The sequence below is a fragment of the Sphaerulina musiva genome, assembly GCF_000320565.1.
Source record: "Sphaerulina musiva SO2202 unplaced genomic scaffold SEPMUscaffold_1, whole genome shotgun sequence".
Lineage (NCBI taxonomy): Eukaryota > Fungi > Ascomycota > Dothideomycetes > Mycosphaerellales > Mycosphaerellaceae > Sphaerulina > Sphaerulina musiva.
Window position 1 is genome coordinate 4,431,581 of NW_016017383.1, and position 14,364 is coordinate 4,445,944.

The window sequence follows — 14,364 nt, forward strand, 5'->3', positions numbered from 1 at the left end:
TACATCGATTTCATCCCTTCTTGAGCATCCAGTCCAACAGCTTGGCCTCGTCCTGAGTGACCAGAGCTTGAAGCCGCTCTCGTGTCATGAAGTCATGATCAGTGTATTCGAACCCAGGCACCACAGTCTCACTGATCAGCAATCCCTCACTCCCACCCTCCTCATCATCCGGCAAAAGAAAACTAGTCTTATACTTGCCTCCCTCCACGATCCTAGAAGAAAAGAAAAGAAAAAGTCAGAGTCAACACAAATGTACACATATCTCATCGACCATTCCACCACTCACCACTGCAACTTCTCTCCCTTCACAACATCCTGTCCAACAGTAAACACTTCGATCCTCGCCTTCTTGACCCAGCGTTTCTCCTCAGAAAACCCACCAACACCCTCATCACCTCCGTATCCACCCACACACTCCTCAGAAGCGACCTCATCCGCATGAATGATCGCATACCTTCCACGACCTCGGTGAAGCGTATGGATGATTCGAGCTTTATTGCGGTGCCAAGTTCCCAAGGGAGAGGAAGGTGTCAGGAGGTAGTGAATTGTCGTGCTGGCATTTCGAGTCGAGTCTGCTTGAGAAGAAGGAGAAGAGGATTTCGGGAGGGGGTTGGGGATGATGAGAGGGTCTCGGTCGGTTTCCTGTTCCATCGCATGTTTTATTAGAATATTCGTTTTGAGATGATGGCGTGCTTGTTACTGAAGCATTGCTGGAGGCTTGCTTACCACGAAATAGCCTCCTTCGGGGTGTGAGATCAGTCCGAGGGCTTTGATCGTGGCCTGGAGGTGTGGTGGGTCTTTGTGGGCGTCGTTCGAAGAGAAGTATGGCTTGAGGAGATCTCGGTCTTGGGGAACTGCGTTGACGGCCATGACGAGGATGTGTCAAGAGTTGAGGTTTGATGTGAAAATGGATGTGTCCAAGTGCTGAAAAAGACGTGAGAGCTGAGGCAGTGGTGTTGGTGGCGCCTTCCGGGACATGCAATCTGCTGACTGACCCTGTTACACCCTTATCGGCAACTCCTCATCTATATATAAAACTTCAGAGGGGTTCTTGAGGCTGTCTGAATGACCGGGTATATATATCTCTCTCCTCTCTCTCTCCACTACATCCTATTGTGTTGAACTTTTCCTTTATTGCTCACTCGAGTAAATAAGTGCATCTTATCCTTCAATCCAGCACTACCACACCAACTTCAAACATTCCACTCGTACTCAACAGATCCTTCTTCACAGCCTCGTCGATGGCACGATCAACACCAAGTATCATCAATGCCTCGTTCTCTTTGCCCTGCGGATCTGCCCCCTCGACGTCACCAGCGTTAAACGGCTTCTCGTCATCGATTGGAGCAACACTCATAAACTTAATGTTGACTCCAGCTTGACCTAGTTTCATACCCACTGTCCCAATCTTGCCAGGAGAGTCATAGTTCCTGCAGATCAGAAGCGTACCTCGAGGCACAAATTGAGTGCTGAACCGTCCAAGGCGGGAAATACATGGAGAATTATTCGACACGAAACCGGAAATAACTTGATCTTCGAGCTTCTTGACACGACCCGTGGTAGAAGATGTACGTTCAATCCCAGGACGAGTCCTACTGGAAGAAGGGGACCTGGGATCATGGCGAGCACGCCTAGAAAGTAGGAGGTCGAGTGATCAGCAAACATTCATGGAACTCCAGACGAGGTTCCAGGAGATTTTCTCCAGGCTCATTAGAGCTCAGTAAGACACCGAGAAAAGCGCATGTCTTCCCGGCTTCTCGATGATATTTCACTTACAGTGTAACGGAGGCGGAGTAGCCCTCTCCCTCGTCTTTTTCTCTCGCCCGGTACTCGCTCACTATGATACCGCGCTCCTTGGCGACCAGCTCGGCATTGACAATGTTTATATTTGTGTTTTCGGCGCTTGTGATAGGTTGGAGGAGACCTTTGATGAGCGCGGCAAAGAGGGGCTTGGTTGTGTTTGTGTTGGCCAGAGTGCCAGAGTATTCTAGATCGAATGTTGTGCGAAGGCGTTGAGCAGTATTCGAGGGTCCAAAGTGTTGCATGTAAAGGCTGCCCATCTTTTCCATGAGAGCCACAAAGGGTGCGAGCGTGCGAAATTCGTCCGCCAGAATGATGGGAGCATTCACTGCGCTGCGTGGAAGTTGTCCTGCTAGGATGCTGATGCACTGCTCACAGACGTCGATGGATACGTTCTCCTGAGCTTCGACAGTGGAGGCACCTAAATGTGGCGTGGCGACTACCTTTGCATGGTTGATGAGCTTCGAAGCTGTGTCGCCTTCCTTGGGCGGCTCCGAGGTGAATACATCGATCCCAGCGCCGGCAATGACTCCAGTCTCCAGTGCTTCTAAAAGGGCCGCCTCATCGATGATCCCGCCTCGAGCTACGTTCAGCACGCGTGCAGTCTTTTTCATTTTTGATAGTTCCTTCAGACCTATCATGCCTTTGGTGGAGGCAATCATTGGCAAATGGATAGTGAGTACATCGGCCTGTTCCAGCAGTTCATCGAGCGAGTCTACAAGTTCGACGTTCGCAGCAGCCGCAGCAGTCAGATTAGCATACGGGTCATACGACACCAGATTCATGCCCAGCCCACCAGCAGCACGGGCTACAGTCAACCCAACCTTTCCAAGTCCAACCACACCCAGGGTCTTGCCCTTTACCTCGATGCCAACCAGCTTACTACGCTCCCATTTGCCAGATTTAATACTGACAGACGCGGCCCCAATGTTGCGAGCTACTGCCATCAACAGAGCAATTGTATGCTCGGCCGCGGCATTGATATTGCCTTGCGGACTGTTCACAACAATAATACCGAGCTTGGTGGCTGCGTCTAGATCGACGTTGTCGACTCCCACTGGTTTGCCATGTTATTGGATGATCAGTAGCATTAAGCTGTAAAACACACCTCCTGCTCTTGCTACCACACGTCTGAATGAGTCGAGGATAGGTCAGCAGCTATCTCACGTGTCTGGCGATAGTTGTATATTCGTACAGCTTCTTTCCGGCAGCAAGGAGAGACGCAGTGACCTTGGTCTCCGAACGAATGATAAGAGCATCATACTCTGGTATGATCGCTTCGAGTTCATCTGGGCTCAGACCATTCTTTTCGTGCACCTCAAGGGAAGCCTGGAGCAGTTTGAGGCCGTCTGGGGATACTTTCTCCGGGATGAGCACCTTTTGGGTAGGTCCACTCATGGCTTTTGTTGTTGCTTGTTGCTGAAGCTGGGCGCTGATCAAGGAAAGAATTGAGAACACTGTTTACCAACGGAGAGGAGCAAGAAGCCTGCTTTATGTGCATTTTTCTAGTGTCATGGATGGGTAGTGCAATCGGATCATTGGCAAGCGATGCCGGCAACCATAGAAGTCGTCCTCAAACTCAAAAGTCCAATGGAGAGCTCACCCCACATCGTGATACACCCTCTACCAAACCCCGCTGGAGGCAGCGCAGATTTGACGTGCGGCACCGTCGGCATGTTTGCATAGGTTAGTCCAGCAATCACCTTGCCCTTGCGAGACCCGCCAACGCAGGATAAATTTCTCAGCCAAGTCCACGCTCAGCTACATGTAAGATCGTCATCAGAACTTCAGAAGACGGTTGAGCCTTGCGGCATTCGGAATTCTGTCGTCTCGAAGTCGCCGAGGACAACGTCCGCCAACGCATCCAGCTTCTTCCGCTGGAGCTTGAGGACGTTCGCCGCTCCTTTGCCCACACTCTCATCACGCACGGCGGTCGACGTGGCGTAAGAGCTTCCGTTTTTCTGGTTTGGGAGCAATCTGGTCCCATCTGCACATTCTGCTGTGATACTCTTTATAAACCCAGCGCGTCTTGGAGGTACGCCACCTTCCAAGACAAGTAAAAGCTGTGCCTGGATCTGCCGCATGATGATGTTGGAGTTCTCCGACTCAATTGTCAAAACATGCACAGAATTTCGCTCGCCGTCTTCTCGTTGCTCGCCTGGAACTTCTGCTTCATAGTCCCGTGCTGCATCCTGGTGTTGATGCTCCTGCCAGCAGATAGCTGCAATGGCAGCCTGTTTCCGTAGATCGTTGATATCCACGGGTTGACTGTACGCCAGCAAGGTCCCATTTGGTGTCATCAGATACCATCGCTTGCACAGCTTGTCACTGTTGCGCGACAGCAACTCGCTGATCGCCCTAGAATTGAGCATGCTGATAGAAAGGTAGGATGTGTCAGGCTGGTGCTCGTGGTTCACTCCATCCTTCGCCGCCCTCAGAAGGAAGTCGCTCGTGGGTTCTGTCTACTCCGTGATAGTTGGTTTTCGCGGAGACGTGTAGAGGATGTCGAGAAAGCACAGGTACCTGTTTCCTGTATGTTGGGACGCAAGTTGCAAGATTGGGCTGGATGGTAGAAGCAGCAACCCGACGGTTTTCCCGTGACGTGGAAAGCTAGAACTAAGGTAGGAGGTAGGGACTACTAGGTCTGAGTCGTGGGCAACCACATGAATTGCCAGCTTCACCACCACACCTGCTACTGAACAAACCCCCCAGCGCCTTTCACGCCCTTCACCCTCAATTTCGCTGCTGGCGGCGCTTGCTCTTCATTTCACTGTTGCTTCATCACACTCCCGCTCCGCTCCGCCCTTCACGCTCGCTCGCCGACACCCCGACGCGCTCTACTGATGGGGCATGTTCATGTCCATGGATGAGTATGAACAACACCACTGAATCGGCCACCCACTCGATCACCAGGTACGATCGCCTGCTTGCTTGCTTGCTCTCACCTGCGACTTGCCAGCGCTCCGTCGTCATCACAAAGCGCGGACTTCACTTCCGCCGACTTGCATACCTTCTGCTGCTGCCACTGCCGTGCTAAAGCAAGAACGACACAAGTCATCGACGACTGGAGGCTGCGGATTGCAGTTGCCCTCATCATCTACACCCCTTCCTCTACTTCCTCCTCCTCTTCCTCCTCCTCTCTCGCACCTGCATCATCGCCATTCTGACTCTCATGCCTCAAAGCCAGCGAGTGACGCGCTCCGCGACAGCGAGGCTGCACGCCGACCTCGACAGCATCGCCGCCGCCAACACCACTACCACCACCAATCCCGACTCCAGTACTACCGCCAATACTGCTAGTGCATCTCACAGCGATACCTCGTTAGCTGCTGCCATCGCCCAGCAGTCACCTTCCGCGGCTGCTCTCGATACGCCATCGACTCGTGCCACACCTGCGCCTCGCAAGCGAAAGGCCCCCGCCGACTCAACACCACCGATCGCTCGCGAGCAACGCAAGACTAAGCGTCCGCGCGGCAGCCAACACCCCGATACCACTGAGCCACTCACTGAGCCTGATACTGCACCAGCTGCAGCCGAGGCCGAGGCGGCACCAAAGCGAGGCAAGCGGGCGGTAGCCGCCGTTATGTCCAGTACTGGGTCTGCTGCACCACCACGGGCCAGCCATCGAGGCAGAGCTGACATGGACAGACCGAACTCTGGTTCATCCGCCGACACATCGCCGCAGCAAGTTCCGCGGGACTCGTCCCGCCGCAAGTCGAGCCGCCGTAAGTCTAAAGAAGGTGGGTCAGGCACTCCGACGAGCCTCCACCCACCTACTGATGCACGAACAGAATCGACTCCGACAGGATCCGCCGCTCCGAGCAGGAAGTCTAGAAAGGGTTCACGCAAAGATCAAGATGTGCTCATGAAGGATGTGGATGACAAGGCTGCAGAGCCATCACAGGGTCTAGAGCAAGATGAGCAATCACGGCTTGATGCTGATATGGGAGCCGATAGGGCTGATCATCAGTCTCATCCAGAGCGGGCTTTCAGTGCTCAGGACGCTCAGGACCAGCTCGATGCTCTGGATCGCGGCGAAGATCCTTTCGCCACCGGATATCTCTCACGCTTTGGTGGCCACTCCGGGTTGTCTAATAGCTTGAGGGCACTGAGTGGCATGGTCTCGAGCACCCACAATCGCTTACGGAATATATTGGAACAATTGCGCACAAAGGAAGATCCTTCGGTGCAGATGATAGCGTTGCAAGAGCTTTCGGAGCTTCTATTGATCTCCAATGAGGACAATCTCGCCGGACACTTTGCTCCAGACCAGTATGTGAAGGAGCTTGTCACCCTGATGCAACCAAACGACTTCACTGGCGAAGAGAATCCAGAAATCATGTTACTCGCTTGCAGATGCATCGCCAACATGATGGAGGCGTTGCCAGCATCCACAGCCAGCGTCGTCTATGGAGGCGCAGTACCTGTCCTGTGCCAAAAGCTGCTCGAGATCAACTTCATTGATCTTGCAGAGCAAGCTCTAAGTACGCTTGAGAAGATCTCCGTGGAGTTTCCGTCGTCCATCGTCCGCGAGGGTGGTTTGACTGCTTGTCTGACCTACCTCGATTTTTTCCCAACAAGCACGCAGCGGACAGCTGTCGTCACTGCCGCCAACTGTTGTCGCAACATTCCAGAAGAATCATTCCCAACTGTACGAGATGTGATGCCAATTCTGCTCAACACCCTGACGAGCAATGATCAACGAGTCGTTGAACAGGCCTCTTTGTGTGTCTCACGTGTGGTGGACAGCTTCAAATACCACGACAGCAAGCTTGAAGAGTTGGTCAGCGCCGACTTGCTGAAGGCTATCCTACGTCTCTTGCTCCCGGGCTCGACCAATATGATTGGACCGAGCATTCACACTCAATTCCTGCGCGTGTTGTCTACCACTGCACGTGTCAGCGCCAGACTCTCAGTAGAGCTACTGAAGATGGATGTGGTTGATACCCTATACCAGATTCTTACCGGCGTGTCACCTCCAGTGGGCATGGAAGGAGTTGCTACGAAGATCGACAAGAACATCATTATGCAAGCTATTATTCGCACCCCTCGCGAGCAGATATTCGAGACCCTGAACGTCATATGCGAGATCTTACCAACCGTCTCGCAAGAGAGCCTGATGTTCCTGGATGATTTACAAGACGCTGGCTATACAGGCCCCGAGAATGCCTCCATGTCGACACGCTCGAAGACTGTGCCAAATGACAAGCGTGTAGAGTTGCTCAAAGGATGTCCCAACGAGGTGAAGCGATTCGCTATCATCCTTTTCCCAACCTTAATGCATGCTTATACGAGCACGGTAAACCTTGCAGTGCGACAGAAGGTCCTAACTGCCCAACTCAAGATGCTCTCCAACCTGGATACAGTGATTTTGGAGGAAGCGCTTCGGGGTGTACCTTTCACCTCACATCTTGCCTCTATTTTCTCGCAACAGGATAACGCCTCTCTGGTTACGTTCGCTCTACAGGCTGCTGAACTTCTCCTCAAGCGGCTAGAGTCCGTTTACCGACCGCAGTTCTACCGCGAGGGGGTCATCGCAGAGATCGCGAAACTGGCAGAGCGCTCGCTGAAGACGCCTAGCAACGCTGATGTAACGTCGCACCCAACAGACGAAGTTCCAGCACCGGAGACTGAAGAGCCCGAGCATAACGAGCCCAGTCACGAGTTTGGTGCTGAACCTGAACCCATCGAAGGCGAAGTCGACGACGACGACGGCGAGGATGAGGACCGTGGTCAACCACCAGAGCCGAACGACGATGACGATGACGAGGATGAAGACGAAGAGGAGGAAGAGGCAGAGGAGACAGAGCGTCGCATCGCACGCGAACTGTCTCTGGACTCAATGCCGTCTCCTCGACCCCTGCAGCTTGTCGATCTCCAGGACGTGATTACGCTGCGAGCAAAACGCTTCATCGCGGCTCATGGTGAGGGAGGCAGTGATGAAATGCGTCTGAAAGCGACCCAAGTTCTTGATGACATCAAGCAACTAGCAGAGCAGTTGAAGTCTTGCTACACTACGCCAGTTAGAGGCAATGGACCTTCACTGTTTAAGCGACTGGCAACGTACTTCGATGGAGATGCACTGGAAAGCATCACAAGCTACGAGTTGATGACTTCCGGAGTCGTGGCGGTGCTGTTGAGCATGTTTAACAACCAAGACGAACAAGCCGCAGCTAATGCACGTGCCGACTTCCTCGAAGTCTTCATGGCAGAGAAGAACGGACGAGCTCTGCACGCAGATGTGGAGGCTCCTTCCACGCCATTCGGCGCCTTGGTTCACAAGTTACAAGAGCTACTGAGCCGGGCAGAGCATTTCGAAGTCATCACTGTCCACCACAACGCTTTCGAAAGCAACAAAGGCAGCGCAGCATCTATGCTGGCCAAACAACTTCGCTTGAAGTTGGTCGCCGACGAGGACTCTGGGATTCCTCGAGCTTACCGAAACATCATGGTATCCATCCATGCCATAGCCACGTTCAAGGCGCTTGATGAATACTTGCAGCCTCGCATCAGTATGTCTGAACGTCCCCGTGGAGCTCGGCGAAGCGACATGTCAAGTGCAATGGCTGCCTACGCTGCAGCCATGGCCAGTAGAGGGGATCGAGGTCTGCATCCTCTGCCAGCTCTTCCTGCTCTAGGCAGCTCGAGTTTACCTACTAGTAGTGCTGGCAAGAGAGCTACGAGAAAGGTCAAGACTGAGCCGGTTCCACTGTCGGAATCCAGCAAGGTCGAGGAAAGCGCTTCGAAGCTGCGCAGGTCTTCCAGGAGACAATCTGCACAGGCACCATCGGCATCTGCACCTGCCGCCGCAACTCCTGTTCCACCTCCAGAGCGACATTCACAAGAAGGCCTCGAATGTGCAGATGAAGCTCACATATCTGACGACGACGATGATGACGATGACGAGTTGGAAGCTGACTTGGACGCTCTTGTAGACGACCTTGAAGAAGGTGCACTCGAGCGCGACGAGCCAGACCCGTCTGCAGTCAGCCTCGAAGTGGCCAACTCTGGAAAGGTAACGGCTCGCACAGAGGATGGTGCTAGAGTCTCTACGCCATCCCAAGGTGCACCTACCCCAACTGGTTTTGATCGCATGTCCGCAGCTGCAAGACTGGCGGCAGCTCGCGAACTGCTGTCTGATCCGTCAGGATCCATGCGCGCCGCTCTGAACTACCCATCCGCCCCACAGACACCACGTCAGGACTGGCACATTGTCTTTACTGTCAATGGTCAGCCTATTGCTAGCGACACTACCATTTACAGAGCCTGCCACTTCAACCAAGTCCAAGGAGAAGATGTGTCTAGCCGGAACATTTGGTCCGCTATGCATACGATATCTTTCAAGAAGGTCCCAGGGCCAGCACCGAAGGATCGCGATGCAGAAACTCCTCCCTCTATCTCCGACGATAGATCGTCGTCGAATGATCTGCCACCCTCTTTGAGTGAGCACCCCGTGACCGCGGAAATCCTGCGCTTGATGAGCATACTTCATGAACTCAACGCACACATCGACGACGTGTTGCCCGAGAGCAAAGCAGCGTTCAAGGTCGCCGCTCAGCCCGTGTCTCTATTCGTCAACGCAAAGCTGACCGCAAAGCTCAACCGTCAACTCGAAGAACCGCTGATTGTGGCAAGCCAGTGTTTGCCCAGCTGGAGTGAAGACCTTGCGCGTCTGTATCCATTCTTGTTCCCGTTCGAGACCCGCCACCTATTCGTGCAGTCGACATCTTTCGGGTACTCTCGACTCATGTCCCGCTGGCAGACTGGCCAGGAGAATGAGTCCGCACGTCATCGAGATGAGCGTCCTTTCCTGGGCAGAATACAGCGTCAGAAGGTGCGGATCTCGCGTAGCCGCATTCTCGAGTCCGCAATCAAGGTAATGGAGCTATACGGTAGCTCCTCTAGCGTGTTAGAAGTTGAGTACTTTGAGGAGGTGGGCACTGGTCTTGGGCCTACTCTTGAGTTCTACTCTACAGTGTCCAAGGAGTTTTCCAAAAAGAAGACGAAGCTATGGCGTGAGAACGAGTCGGCCGATGGCGACGAGTTCGCTTTCGGCAAGCGTGGACTGTTCCCGGCACCGATGAGCGAGGAGACCGCGCGCAACGAGAATGGCCAGCGCGTGCTGCATCTGTTCAAGATGCTCGGCAAGTTTGTGGCGCGTTCCATGCTGGACTCACGCATCATCGATGTGTCCTTCAACCCGACCTTTTTCCGCATTGGCGATGCTTCGACTACTGTTACACCGTCACTTGGTGCTGTAGCAGCTGTTGACGCAGACCTTGCCAAATCTCTCAAGATGTTGCGCCAATTTGTCACGGCGAAGCAACGCATCGACGACAATCCGAACCTCACGCCTGCGCAAAAGGCGCAGAAAGCCGAGCAAATCCGCGTGAACGATGCAAAGATTGATGACTTGGCGCTCGACTTCACGCTTCCCGGACATGCGAGCATCGAATTGCTACCTAATGGTGCCACTATCAATGTGACGATTGAAAACATTGCAGAATACATCAAGAAAGTCATCGACTTCACCCTCGGGGCTGGTGTGCAGAGACAGGTCGATGCTTTCCGAGCTGGCTTCTCTCAGGTATTCCCATACTCGGCATTGAAGGCTTTCACGCCAGACGAGCTAGTAATGCTGTTCGGTCGCGTCGATGAGGATTGGTCGTTGGAGACGTTGATGGACTCTATCAAGGCAGATCACGGCTTCAACCTGGACAGCAAGAGCGTCCGCAACTTGCTGCAAGTAATGTCCGAGTTTCCGCCGCAGTCGAAGCGTGACTTCTTGCAGTTCGTTACGGGCAGTCCGAAGCTGCCAATTGGAGGTAAGTCCAAGGCCCTACCGTACGGCTCGCCATGGACACACATGATTGCTAACTTGTTGACAGGCTTCAAATCTCTCACGCCTATGTTCACAGTCGTATGCAAGCCCGCCGAGCCACCTCACGGTTCCGATGACTTCTTACCCAGCGTCATGACTTGCGTCAATTACCTCAAGATGCCAGACTACAGCACGCTCGAAGTGCTCCAGAAGAGACTCGGCACAGCAATCCGAGAAGGACAAGGAGCCTTCCACCTTTCATAGACAAATCACAAGCTCTATTATTATGGGGCCACACAGCTAGCATGAAGCTAGACGATCACTCGCTTTGAGCATGGGTATGAAGACGTAGAAGGGAACTGGGTCACGTGTATGTATGTATGGATAGCATTATCGGGACAGTTCCTGAAGCTCATGACGAATGAGGAAAAACGGACATTGGTACATTGAAATTTGTTCTAAATTTTTTGAAATACTCGCATGTCTTTTGTTCTCTAGTACTCCATGGCGTCCTCGAACAGGCCACGCAGCTGTTCGCGTTCAGCCGAATGGTCGGCCATTTCCAAGTTGGGAGCCAGCATCAAGACACGGGCCTGGGGGATGGTGCCTTCGACGAGGGTGTCAATGTGCTCCCGCTTGAAGCCCATTTGTTTCAAACCCCGAGGTTGGTCACCCAAACCCACGAGGAATTTGGCCAAGGCCTCGGACAGGACTTCGCCGGCACTCTCCTTCTTGACGTTGGAAATGTCGACGCCAAAGCACTCGGCGGCGGCCAAATGGCGTTCGGGATTCGACGCTCCCGTGAACTTGAACACTGCCGGTGCACTCACGGCTACGGACACGCCGTGCGGAATAATGGGCGTTTGCACTTGATATCCCGCATGCTGATAGCCGGGATTCTGGCTGGAAATGGGATACGACATGCCGTGGCACAAGTGCACGCCTGCATTGCCGAAACCGACTCCTGCGAGAGTCGCGGCGAGGAGCATTTTGGATTGTGCTTCAAAGTCATCTGGGTCCTTGACGGCTCGAGGGAGGTACTTGACGGTGTCTCGGAGGGCTTGGAGGGAGAAGATGTCGCTGATGGGGTTGGCACCCTGGTAGGCAGGTCGGTTGATGGGGTTGGTCGGTCGGGGGGTGCGTTCGTGATAGGGGATTGCGGTCCAGGATTCGAGACTGTGGCAGAGCACATCGAGACCAGAAGAGGCATGCACGGCTGATGGCATGGTTCGGGTGTTGTAGGGGTCACATATTCCGAGGGATGGCTTCAGGTTACGATGTGCGATACCCGTCTTGGACTTTTTGGCGACGAGGTCGAAAATGGCGGTGCCGGTGGTCTCGGAGCCTGTTCCTGCGGTGGTGGGGACGGCGACGAGTGGCTTCAGCTTGGAGGTGATGGGCAGTCCTTTGCCGAGCGGAGCGTTGACAAAGTCGAGAAAGTCGGCTTCTGGGAAGGTGGTGTACAGGTTCATCAGCTTCGCTGTGTCCATGACACTTCCACCGCCCACAGCGAGGAAAGCATCAGGCTGGATCGGCTTGCAGTAATCAATGGCTTCGCGTATAGAGTAGTCCTTGGGCTCCACCTTGACCTTGTCATAGATTTCGTATAAAACGCCTTCACGCTCCAGACCTTCAATGACTTGCTTCATGGCGTCCAGTTTCAGCACGGTAGCATCCGTCACCACCATGACCTTCTTGGCGTTCATGTTCCTGAAGTCCATGCCAACTTCTTTGGTGACTCCCGGGCCAAAACGAATATTGGAGGCAGCCATTTCGAATGCATATTCCTTCTGCCGCGAGATATCGACGGGCGTGGCGAGACTTCGCACGCGTCCCGCATACGGATTGTGGCCATGATGATGGTGCGGATGGCCCGGGTTCGAATGGGCGGGACAAGTACATGTGCCCGAGTTGACAGCTCGGAGCAGATTGACGGCACGCTGTGCTCGCGTGGGAGCAACTCTGAGAATAGCCATGGCTGGAATGGGGACAACACCGACTAGACAGTGTAGTCAGTGTAGTGGTGATGTTGTGAAGTGGAGGACGATGGTATGTTTACTATTATTATTATTGGTCCTATAATGGAGCTGACTTCCGGCGGCGGGGCTTCCCAAGACCCTCGGGAAACCACCATTGAACTGGAACTACGTAGCCGTCTAGACTCCATCGTACCATCTATATACTCTTTTTGATGATGGCTGGTTACGTGTGGCTCTAGAAGGTAGTCAGAGCGTGTCTGTGCTATTATTCAATCGAGGCATACTCTTACCCAGGTGACGCTCCCTTTTGACATATATGGATGTGCCATTGATTCCCCTTCCGAAGCTCAATAGCTGCGTTAGTCTAGGTATTCTCATCATCAAGACCTCTCTCCGTATAGCCAAACAACCCTCTTTCGCTCTCCCTAGTCCTAGCCCAGCCAAGTGCTATACAAATTCCGTTCACTAGCACAAAATACATACCCGCACTTGTGATTCGAATTGCAAGTTGTGATGTCTGTCTGTTTCTCGAGGACATTGAATTACTTTGAATAAATAATATAACGCCAAACGCCTTCCTACTTGCTTTCGGGAGAGTGGGGAAACAAGCTCAAGTAGTTTGAAGCTACTCCGGCACTAAAACTATGCTGGCTAGTGCGGTCTTCACACCTCGGAGGTTCCGTATCTTCTCATCATGGAGATGGGTGTTACACATCCGCTACCTACAATATACATATGAAAGCCATCAGAGCGCTGCCTGGCAGCAATCGGCGACCTTCATTTATACCCTACAACCTCCGTCAAGGGGAGAATATGTTTTCTCAAGGAAAATTGGGCGTCAAATTCGTCGAAATGGATGTTCCTAGGAAAAGAGTACGATGAGGAAGCACACGACCCGCAGCATCATCAGAGAAGAAACACGCATCTCTCAAATCATCAATGATGAAGCATCTCGATATATACCAGTTATATATCCCTCTCACCTCAAATCTTCACCACCTCCTCCTCATCCCCTCCCACTGCCCCCCAAATGCTCCACCGCCTCCTCCACGCCCACCACATCCGCCATTTTGGCATCCATATCAAACAAATTCGCCTCATGAATAGCCACACTGCGATCCCCACACGCATCACCCACGACCATGGGACGAAAATTATTCTGAAGAGCATCCAACGTCGTGGCTCGCACACATCCACTTGTGCTGACGCCACAAATGACCACCGTATCCACGCGCAAATACTGCAAAAGAGAACACAATTCCGTGCCGAAAAATGCGCTCGCATGCTGTTTGATTATCACGTGTTCGTTTGCGAGCGGGGAGAGGCCTGGTAAGAGTGTGCTGTAGCCTTTCTGGTCGTTGCCTTGGAGCCAGAGGTCGATGACGGGCGCTTTGCGGTAGAAGAGGCCGGCTTGGGACATGTCTTTTTTGCTGTACGAGACTTGCGTGTGGATGATGGGGATGTCGGGGTTGGAGCGCGCGGCGGAGAGGAGCGCTCGCATGTGGTCGGGAGAGGCTGCTGCGGATGGATTGGAGCTGCAGTCGAGAGGGGAGCCGGGAGTGAAGTATGCTTGACAAATGTCGATGAGTATGAGAGCGGGTCGTTGGCCCTGTTGCTCAGGTTAGTTGGCAATGCGTTTCATGGCTTCGTTTGTTCGTCGAGATTGATGTTACCCATCCTAAACGATTACTGAAGCCCGATGCTCGATATGAGGCTGCCTCGGCGTGCTCATCTGGTGAGGGCATTGTGCAGGCTACGAGACGA

General features: G+C 53.2%; 6 protein-coding genes across 6 annotated transcripts; 1 reads left to right on the forward strand and 5 right to left on the reverse strand.

Moving 5' to 3' along the window:
• Positions 1–10: 10 nt before the first annotated feature.
• Positions 11–870, reverse strand: SEPMUDRAFT_32977 (Cupin_5-domain-containing protein; the record flags this gene model as incomplete). The annotated part of the gene is made up of 4 exons (XM_016908522.1): positions 11–212; positions 287–366; positions 430–642; positions 727–870. 4 exons carry the CDS (start codon positions 868–870, stop codon positions 11–13), a joined length of 639 nt encoding a protein of 212 aa, XP_016765915.1.
• Positions 485–4,199, reverse strand: SEPMUDRAFT_146740 (D-3-phosphoglycerate dehydrogenase). Its single transcript, XM_016903833.1, has 5 exons — positions 2,996–4,199; positions 2,909–2,931; positions 1,777–2,857; positions 727–1,631; positions 485–642 (listed from the first exon to the last, which is right to left on the reverse strand). Exons 1-4 carry the CDS (start codon positions 3,196–3,198, stop codon positions 1,169–1,171), a joined length of 1,770 nt encoding a protein of 589 aa, XP_016765916.1. The 5' UTR covers positions 3,199–4,199; the 3' UTR covers positions 485–642; positions 727–1,168.
• Positions 3,588–4,172, reverse strand: SEPMUDRAFT_33804 (uncharacterized protein; the record flags this gene model as incomplete). Its single annotated transcript, XM_016908551.1, has 1 exon — positions 3,588–4,172. The coding sequence occupies one exon, from the start codon at positions 4,170–4,172 to the stop codon at positions 3,588–3,590; it is 585 nt and encodes a 194-aa protein (XP_016765917.1).
• A 312-nt stretch (positions 4,200–4,511) lies between the features above and the next one.
• Positions 4,512–12,638, forward strand: SEPMUDRAFT_78437 (uncharacterized protein). The gene is made up of 4 exons (XM_016910196.1): positions 4,512–4,713; positions 4,984–5,540; positions 5,592–10,625; positions 10,689–12,638. Exons 1-4 carry the CDS (start codon positions 4,667–4,669, stop codon positions 10,883–10,885), a joined length of 5,835 nt encoding a protein of 1,944 aa, XP_016765918.1. The 5' UTR covers positions 4,512–4,666; the 3' UTR covers positions 10,886–12,638.
• SEPMUDRAFT_105001 (NAD-dependent methanol dehydrogenase) lies at positions 11,116–13,138 on the reverse strand (the record flags this gene model as incomplete). The annotated part of the gene is made up of 3 exons (XM_016900562.1): positions 11,116–12,620; positions 12,794–12,835; positions 13,084–13,138. 3 exons carry the CDS (start codon positions 13,136–13,138, stop codon positions 11,116–11,118), a joined length of 1,602 nt encoding a protein of 533 aa, XP_016765919.1.
• Positions 13,139–13,225: 87 nt separating this feature from the next.
• Positions 13,226–14,345, reverse strand: SEPMUDRAFT_138454 (N-carbamoylsarcosine amidase; the record flags this gene model as incomplete). Its single annotated transcript, XM_016902879.1, has 3 exons — positions 13,226–13,242; positions 13,621–14,209; positions 14,274–14,345. The coding sequence occupies 3 exons, from the start codon at positions 14,343–14,345 to the stop codon at positions 13,226–13,228; spliced, it is 678 nt and encodes a 225-aa protein (XP_016765920.1).
• Between the last annotated feature and the right edge of the window lie 19 nt (positions 14,346–14,364).

Excerpts from the sequence above, each read along its gene's own strand:
- SEPMUDRAFT_146740 (XM_016903833.1), bottom strand. The coding sequence starts at position 3,198 with ATGAGTGGACCTACCCAAAAGGTGCTCATCCCGGAGAAAGTATCCCCA. Across the intron at positions 2,932-2,995 it reads CTTGCTGCCGGAAAGAAGCT|ACGTGTGGTAGCAAGAGCAG; the intron begins GTACGAATATAC and ends CGACTCATTCAG. Across the intron at positions 1,632-1,776 it reads TACTCCGCCTCCGTTACACT|GCGTGCTCGCCATGATCCCA; the intron begins GTAAGTGAAATA and ends CCTACTTTCTAG.
- SEPMUDRAFT_78437 (XM_016910196.1), top strand. The coding sequence starts at position 4,667 with ATGAGTATGAACAACACCACTGAATCGGCCACCCACTCGATCACCAG. Across the intron at positions 5,541-5,591 it reads CCGCCGTAAGTCTAAAGAAG|AATCGACTCCGACAGGATCC; the intron begins GTGGGTCAGGCA and ends ATGCACGAACAG. Across the intron at positions 10,626-10,688 it reads TCCGAAGCTGCCAATTGGAG|GCTTCAAATCTCTCACGCCT; the intron begins GTAAGTCCAAGG and ends ACTTGTTGACAG.